Genomic DNA, 8,981 nt, shown 5'->3' on the forward strand with positions numbered 1-8,981 from the left:
ATACTGGCAATATTAAGAGAATGACTTCCATCCTTGACGATGACATTGTTCAGATTCCAGGTATGTATGCTGTTACTGATGATTTGGCCATAGCACCTTTGACACCAGTTTTGGCTTTAGGTTTACTTAACCGATTCAAAACTCCTCTTACTGATTTGAAGGAGAAAGTTGTCATCATTCGCGACAAAGAGGTAAGAAATTTATCTAATCTTCTTCATGATTTTTAACATTTTAGTTTTTTTTTGAATACATGATTTTTAACATTTTTAAATTGTCGTACTGAGACTTTTTTGCATTGGTTTATAATTATATTACCTAAATTGTCTGTTGCAGTTTCTTAGAATATTTAGGGCTTGTTTGACTTCGACATCTGCCCTAACAAATGGCTTGGCTCACCTGTTAACTGAAGTTAAGGACGAGAAATGACAAGATCACAAGACCTCAAATTTTGTGGTGTTCTCCAAGATTCTTAGAGGATATTTGAGATTGGACAAGCAGACATCGGCACTTGGTTTATTGTTTTTCATGTTATTTCTATTATGTACTCTCGTTACGCTTTGAATTTTTATTCAGCTTTCAATTTTTACTGTCATTTTCTTTTTTTTTCTTTTTCCAATATTATATTTCCAATGTTTGCAGTTGTTCATATTTGTCATTGTCGCTTTGTTAACTTTTTTAATGGAAAATAGATATGAAATAAAACTATCTTAAATAATGTATATTATCGCTGTTCATCTTCAATTTACGACAATACAAGGTAAGCAATACTTGCTCTTTGGAAAAAGTATATAAAACATAAATGGAAAAAAAAGTATATTTTGATAATAAATTAAAATACAATGTATTTTTTTCATATAATGAAAAAAAAAAAAAACGAGAGAGATGTGTGAGAAATGAATAAATCTCTTCTTCTTAAATGGAAGTGGAGAATTTTATAGGAGGACAAAGCTATATGGAGTAGATTTTTACTTGTGAGGTATCATAATCCGAAGATAAAAGTCCTTGCTTTAAGCAAGGATCTTCTAAATCGGGATGATTCTAGATGGTGGAGAGACATTGTTCTTAATGATTTTAAAGAGGATGAGTTGGGTGAAGGGTTCACTGATTGGGTTAGTTGTGAGTTCAAGAACGGATATAACACTCTTTTTTGGCATAGTTGTTGGTTGATTGATCAACCGCTCCGTGTTTCTTTTCCGCATTTGTTTGTTCGTACAATTAACAAACTTTGTGCGGTGAGTGACATCGTTTCTTGGAATAATGGCGTAATTTTATGGAACTTGGAATCCATCTTCGGGACGGATGTCTCCCTCTCTCCGGCACCGAACGCTTTTAACCAATTTCCATCCGTCATGAGCACGGTTGTTGTTGAAGAATTAAGGGACTTAAAAGCGCTATTACAAGGTGTAGTGCCAGACAATTTGGCAAAGGATGAGTTTCGGTGGAATCTCACCTCTAACGCAGATTTTAAGCTGTCTAGTGTTTCAATTTTGGTGTCTAATGCAAAGGAGCTAGCTTGGTCTCTTCCCATCATTAACATGTTGGATATTATTCGGAAGATTACCATTCCGGCAAAGATCAAGATTCTCACTTGGAGATTCTTCATCAATCCACTTCCGCTAAAAGTTCAACTTGTCAATAGAGGTGTGTCTAATTTCACTTCCATAGATTGTATTTTTTGCTCTACCCATCCGGAATCTTTGGAACATCTTTTCTATCATTGTCATGTTACAAAGGCGGTTTGGAAAAGAATCTACACGTGGTTGGACGATGAAGTTAAGATCTCTTTAGAGGAATTCAAGAGCTTCGGAAGTATTCAAGAAAAGAAGAAAAACATCAACATTAAAGCTACCCTAAACACTATATGGATAGCTCTAATTTGGTGTACTTGGAAGATGAGAAACACAATTATTTTTGACAACGGTTTGTTTAATTTTGATGAGGTGATATCAAATATCATGTTTTTTTCTTGGAGGTGGAGTTGTAATAGGGAACCTCATAGTAGGATTTCTTTTTATGACTGGTATAAATTACCTTTACTTTGTAACAAAACTCACTAGTGTTTTCTTGATGTAAGGGTTGCACCCCTAGTTCGATTTCTTATACTCTATTGCTTATTAAAAAAAAACACAATTGAACTCTTTAGTAAAATTAAATGAATAAATAATAGATGAAATTATATGAAAAATAAAATTCATACTAAACGACTAATATGAAGAGAAAAATAATTCATGAAGAATTTAGAAAGAATTTCAATATCTCAATTTTAATATGATAATTTCAACATTTTTTTAAATAAAAAATATTCATTATTCCAATTAGTAGAGTACATGCAATACAAATTAAAAATAGTAAAAAACAAACAGGATTAATATAGGATTAATATGCAAATAAACTCACAGCATCCATGTTATTAGTATAAACGAAAAATTGCATTGTTCGAAATATTAATGCATTCGGATCTGTAGCGTTAATGGCTCTAAAGTTATAGATTGGATGATCACTAGATCTAAACTCATCTTTCAAACTGAAACTAATGAACACCACATAAAGAAAGAAAAGCAAAATACACTACACAAAGACGGGAAATCAAAACAAACAATAACGCATAAAATGACAAAATAAAAAAAAATACAAAAGAAACACTAAATATATGTGAAAATCACTTATTTAACTAATAAAGAAACATGAACGATTTGGAAGAATAATATTGTATCAAAATCTTAATTAAAAATGATAAAGAGAGATAATGGAGTTAGTGGGTTAATAATTTTTAAAATTAAAATAAAATAATAGTGATATTATTAAATTACCCTTAGTTTTTGTGGGTTAATATTTTTTAAAATTAAAATTAAAAAATAATTTAAAATAATATTGATATTACAAAATTAACCTTAGTTTTGACTCCAAAAATTGCTTAAGAGACTTAACAATTTTTATATATAAAATATACACCCACATCTATTAATAATAAAAAAAATAAAAAATATATAATAATAAATAATAGTAATTATATAATATTTGACTATTACTATTATAAAAACAATAAATATTTATCTAAATTCTAGTTATAATTAATTTAATAATTAATATATTTAATATATATATATATATATATATTTAATATATATATATATATATATATATATATATATATATATATATATATATATATATATATATATATATATATATCGATAATTCTATTATTTATTTAATTGATTCAATGTTAATAATTATTAATAATAATAATAATCATAGGCACTACAATAAAAAAATAATATTAAGGTTTATTATACAAATTATTAAAAATAAATAAATTTGCTCTTATTGCTTTAAATTAACACATTTTTGTCAAAAAAATTAGCGATACTTCCTTTTATTAACTTTATTTATAATTCAATTTCTTCTGAATATATTTTTAATTTTTATTGATAGAGGTAAAAAAATTTGGCATCTTTAATCTTAAATCATGTTTATCATGCCATTGTATGTAATTTAAAGATCAATGTCTCAACATCTCTTAGGACATCTGAGATCTGTATATTAGAATTTCATGAGTTTTAGTTGCATTTTATTTCCAATAATTAAAATAGTCATTTGATAAAGATTTAGACTCATCTGATATTCTTGTGGTCTCAAGCAGCGACTCAAGAAAAGAGTGGATTATGCATTCAGGTTAGGGATGACAATGGGCAGGATTTGGGCAGGTTACTATAGTACATGTCTCCATCTCCGCGGTTTGAAAAAATCCTCGTAACCGAGACCATACCGCATGGGCACCAATGTTCATACCCGTACCCGTATCCTGTGGGCATCTCAATACTCGTCCTCGTGATCGTTTACCCGCGTTTGTGGTAAAATTAAATCGATAAATTATAAAGTATCATATAATTTTAAGTTTAACAATATTAAAAAATTACGGATATTATTGTTGAGGTCGGAAATAAATAAACACTTTTATTAAAATATGTAATAGTTTAACAGCAGTATATATTTTTTTAATTGATAAACATGCATTTTTATATAATAATATAAATGACATTATATAAATATGTAGTGCGGGTATGGGGCGGGGTGAGTAGTAAGATACCCGTGCACGCACCCATACCCGCTTATTTTAATAGGTAATTAAATGTGTCCGTACTCACTCATTTTTCGGGTTTTTAACCTATCTGTTGTGGTCATTTTTTGCGGGTACCCATAGGGTACGGGCCAAATTGTCATCCCTAATTCAGGCTGCACTTGCCACATGACTCCAAACAAAGACTTGTTCGAGTAACTATGTGATCAAGATGGTAGATCTATATTGCTGAGAAACAACAAAGCTTGCAAGATTGCAGGTGTTAATTTGTGAGATTTAAGCTCCATGATGAGCCAATAAGGTTATTGACTGAGGTCACGTATGTACCTGATTTGAGGAGAAATTTGATTTCTCTTAGTGAATTCGACAAGAAAGGATATGTTTTTCAAGGTGAGAAAAGTATCCTAAGAGTCAAGAAATGGTTGAAGGAAATCTTGAGAGGCGTGAAGAAACAAGGCTTGTATATCCTTTAAGTTGAATAAGTGGCTATGCAGATGTTACATCCACGAAACTTTTGTCAAAGACATAAATTTTACACATGAGATTGGGCCATGTCAATAAAAAGGGTCTGGTCAAATAGGGGAAACAAAATCTGTTTGGTGGAGACAAAGTCGAAAAGCTGAAGTTTTGTGAACCATGCGTACTAAGAAAATCTTGCATAGAGAAGTTCAATAAAAATAATTAAACAAAGAATAAATGGATCTCAAACTGGCAGAAAGATCGAGAGATTGAGAACTGACATGAGTTTAACCATTGATACCTCGTAAAAATGACTCATCATAATCAATGAAGAAACATTTTTCTTTGATAACCAATATAAATACAATTGATGCAGTTAGCTGCAACTTAGGTTGACACATGTGACGAAGAAATGGACGATTCACACGTTTTCAATTGTGACAAAAATATGGAAGGAAAGCTAGGAAGAATGCACTTTCAAAAATAATAAAAACAATGTTTTGAGACTTGCATAACTGTTAAAAATGGCTTGCTATTTAAAAATTTGTAAAAAAAAAAAGCAACAGAAAAAAAAGCCTGGTGATATACAAACAAAGATAACAGGCCCAAGTAGTACCAAACTAACAAAGCAAAGCAAAATTTATTGCCACAACAATAGCAAAAGTAGAACAAATCCTCCTATTATGTTTTATATAAAACATAAACTCAAAAGGAAAAATCTTAAGTTCAATTAGTTAAGAATGTTGTATCCTAGTAAAATATGTTAAATCTTATAAAGGCTTGCGTAATCATACTAATTTAACAAAACTACAATCACAGCCAAATTTGCATGACATTTTTGGATAATGAAAAATGAGAATTTTTATTGAGATGTGATTACTTTGCGTTATAGTGACTTATTGATATCAAATTTTGCAAGGACATGCTATCCCATAGTGTTATTTTGTAGATAGATTTCAAACTTTCTGTCCCTAACAAAAATTTGTAATGAAACAACATCTCTAACTTTAATAATATTGTTATAGCGACGGTAAGTTTTCTTGAAACAAACTGTGTGATTCACTCATTTTCTTAATTTTTAAAACAGATGATCTTTAATTGAAACTGGACTTAACATATATCAGAAAAAGATAATGCTAGAATTGAAATAAATATAAAATAGTCAAATAAAAGAAATATTTTTGATAACAAAATTTCTTCTGAAATGATTCTTCAACATGTAACTAATTGTAATCGAATTTTCTATACTCTCTTCCTTAACCTCTGTTTTATGTTCAACTCTTCCTTAACTTCCACTTTTAATTTGCTTTTGACATTCTCTTCTTTAACTTTTGGTAACAAGTGACAAAGACCATTTGTAAGAGCAGAAGTTGAGATCAGCGATGCTTTCAATACGCTCAAACACTACAAAGCAACAAAAAAAAAAACGTATAAGCAATCAATTCCATATGTATTACCTACTAAGTCAATCTACCATAAACACTTTAAACAGTACAGCACAACATATTGATGTTGATAAATTGAATTGATTTTTTGTTCTAACCTCCTTGACACCAATAGTGACATGCATTTCTTGGAGATCATTGAGAGGAATTTGCAACTGGTTGATTAACTGTAAAGCTGAAATAGGAGACCATGGTGTCAAAACCAAGTCATCTGTAGCCATGTATGCTCTTGGTCCCTTCACATATCCTTCATAACTTCCTTTTGGTAATTCAGCTTGAAAGAGTTCATACTTACCCCAATCACTTCTATATACATCACTTACAAAAAATTTATGATTGCCTACACTTTGTTCGTAATTTTCACCTTGATAAAAGCAATAATAATCCATTCTTGAATAGTCAATCGGTACTATATGCTTGATTGATTGAAACACCGCAGCCAATCGACAATCAACAAGTCTATTTTTCGCATCTTTTGACGTTAAATATTTAGTTTCATCCAAATCAACTATGCTCTTGTACAAAGAATCAATGTTGCCTACAAAACAGTTCTCTCCCAATACACGAACAACTCCACCCAAAGGAAATGAAAGAAAACCCAAAAGCAAGTCAGCAAAATCTTTTTCCCCTTGAGCATACAATATCTTCCCATCAGATTTTCTTATAACAAGCTTCACATTGATTTGAATATTGCAATTGTTTTCTTGATGACAAGAGAAATATTTGTAATTTTCCAAGGACGGTTTATTTCTTATAAACAGATCTGTCAAAGTAGTCTTGGAAAGCAAAGAACACTTTAGCATATCTAGGACCTGCATAGCATTAACACATTAAATAAGAGTAATAAAAAGATGAAAAAAAAGAGAAATCAATTAGGAAAAGGAACTGGAAATGCATAACCTTGTCTTTAGTGACAGTCACTGTCAATTCCTTTACTGAACTCGAACCATTGATTTCTAAATCTTGAAGCAGACCAAGGCTCGTAAATTGAACAGAGTTTGGAATGACAACCAAATTATCAGTAATAACAAAACTAGAACCATCCTTAACAAATCCATTGCAGGAATATTTCAGAGAAACTGAACGGGTGTGGTTAGAGTAACTCACACATCCACATTTCTTATTTGTGGAAAGATTCAGATAACGAGGATACGAACACCCGTTAATCATGGTACATAGGAAGAACTTAGTGGGTTGGGTGTCATCAATGTTCAATTTAAGATTACTGCAATAATTTTCTGATGAGTTTTTTGGCTGCAATAACATTTCTTTGGTTGTCTCCATTATCGTATACTCTTTGTCGAACTCTCTTAGACTTCCATAGAGTTTGTTCAAACATCCAACTGAAACTGGCCCCATGCTAGACTTCTTCTCTACAAGCCTTGCAATGGTTCCCAGTGGCAGTGTTAAGAAGCTAAACAGAACATCCACAAAGTCCTTTCCTGCCTCAGCAAACAAGACTTTGTTGGTGTCTTTGTTCACCAGAAGTTTCAAACTCACTCCCTTCTCTGTTTGCCCGGTTGTAGTAGCCATAGTTGCAACTAGCTAGTGTGAAAAAAGAGAAAAATGTATAGGGGTTTGAAGGTTTTGAGCATTTGTAATATATAAGGGTACAATTCATGGCTTTTCATTTTCTCTTTTTAAAGCACGGGTAACTTAGATAAGATAAATAATTTATGGCTATATAAATGTTAATTCTTGAACTTACTAGTTTTTGGATTGTGGGGATCATAAATGGAGGCGTGTAATAAAGAAGGCCTGTAGTTACTGTAACTCTTCTTTTATTTTCTTCATGGCAATGCGTAAAAATCTAAAGAAGGTTAAACGATACATTTGTATTTATGACTAAGAAGGTCGGGAATTTCATTTATGGCTTGCCGAGTAAATGGTTTTTCTCAAGACATAGTAAGGGTTTCTTTTTAATTCTTTTAAGAGAATTTAAAAGATTTTGATATTTTTTAGAGTTTAAAGATTTTTTTAAAGGTAAATTCTTTGGAACCTAATTAATAGCACTTGGATGAGATAGTAAGGGTTTTTTCAACTTTACAAGAGGTTTTGAGTTTGAATCAAACTCCGATCATTCAACAGTGTTAATTCTCTTGAAGAAGAATTTTGCCAAAATAAATTCAAAAGTACTTGAGTGTTCAAACAAAATACAATCAATATTGAATACAAACTAGTATGAAAAAAAAACAATTTTTTTTTCAAATAACCAACATTTTTAAATTTAAATACTCAAATAACCAACATTCCACATTATTCACCAAAATACTCCTGTTTCAAAGAAAAAAATCCATATCAAAGAGGATGCACCAACGTTGCTGGCACATACACTCAAATTTGCACATAGGCGCCAGACCCTATGACGCTTGCACTACCATAATGCCAAAGGTAGTGGCGCATGCTTTGGGAGCCTAAGAGGAGGCGTCAATACCCCTGGCGCCATTTTTCATTGAGGTAATTGTTTAGTGGAAGTTGTATGAAATTTATTAAGGAGGAAATTGGCAAAGCTAACACACATGTGGTTACAATGTTTGACCCTCGTAGAGGTTGGTTCAATGTACTGGAGACAATGAACCATAACGAGGGGAGGACAAGGGAATATTATTGGGTTGAAGTAGATAGAGGTTGGTGCGATTGCGGAAACTTTCAAGCCTTCCGTATGCCTTGTACCCATGTCATAGAGGCATGTTCATATGTCTGCCATGACCCTTCCAACAAACTATCATTCGTTTACAAAGTCATAAACGTATTCAATGTGTACAACAATAGCTTCTTGATGGTAGCAAAAGAGGATTATTGGCCTACATATCAAGGGGTCATAGTTCGGCGCAACAAAATATGTGAAGGAAGAAAATGGTCGTCATAACAACATGCATATTTTAACCAAAATAGATACAACAAACAAAATGGTAATGTTAGAACAAGATTGAGATCTATGTTCAGAATTTGGTTTTGATGATAACAAGCATATATTTTGTGAACAACAATTTTAT

The 8,981-nt window shown here is 31.4% G+C and overlaps 2 protein-coding genes across 2 annotated transcripts; one reads left to right on the plus strand and one right to left on the minus strand.

Moving 5' to 3' along the window:
• Nucleotides 1-20: 20 nt before the first annotated feature.
• Nucleotides 21-2,057, plus strand: LOC131614098 (uncharacterized). The gene is made up of 2 exons (XM_058885727.1): nt 21-191; nt 939-2,057. The coding sequence occupies exons 1-2, from the start codon at nt 21-23 to the stop codon at nt 2,055-2,057; spliced, it is 1,290 nt and encodes a 429-aa protein (XP_058741710.1).
• A 3,725-nt stretch (nt 2,058-5,782) lies between these two features.
• LOC131614099 (uncharacterized) lies at nt 5,783-7,518 on the minus strand. Its single transcript, XM_058885728.1, has 3 exons — nt 6,886-7,518; nt 6,084-6,797; nt 5,783-5,944 (listed from the first exon to the last, which is right to left on the minus strand). Exons 1-3 carry the CDS (start codon nt 7,516-7,518, stop codon nt 5,783-5,785), a joined length of 1,509 nt encoding a protein of 502 aa, XP_058741711.1.
• Nucleotides 7,519-8,981: the final 1,463 nt, after the last annotated feature.

Source organism: Vicia villosa, linkage group LG6, assembly GCF_029867415.1.
Source record: "Vicia villosa cultivar HV-30 ecotype Madison, WI linkage group LG6, Vvil1.0, whole genome shotgun sequence".
Lineage (NCBI taxonomy): Eukaryota > Viridiplantae > Streptophyta > Magnoliopsida > Fabales > Fabaceae > Vicia > Vicia villosa.

Excerpts from the sequence above, each read along its gene's own strand:
- LOC131614099 (XM_058885728.1), bottom strand. The coding sequence starts at position 7,518 with ATGGCTACTACAACCGGGCAAACAGAGAAGGGAGTGAGTTTGAAACTT. Across the intron at positions 6,798-6,885 it reads TGACTGTCACTAAAGACAAG|GTCCTAGATATGCTAAAGTG; the intron begins GTTATGCATTTC and ends AATGCTATGCAG. Across the intron at positions 5,945-6,083 it reads TCACTATTGGTGTCAAGGAG|TGTTTGAGCGTATTGAAAGC; the intron begins GTTAGAACAAAA and ends GTTGCTTTGTAG.
- LOC131614098 (XM_058885727.1), top strand. The coding sequence starts at position 21 with ATGACTTCCATCCTTGACGATGACATTGTTCAGATTCCAGGTATGTAT. Across the intron at positions 192-938 it reads TCATCATTCGCGACAAAGAG|GAGGACAAAGCTATATGGAG; the intron begins GTAAGAAATTTA and ends AGAATTTTATAG.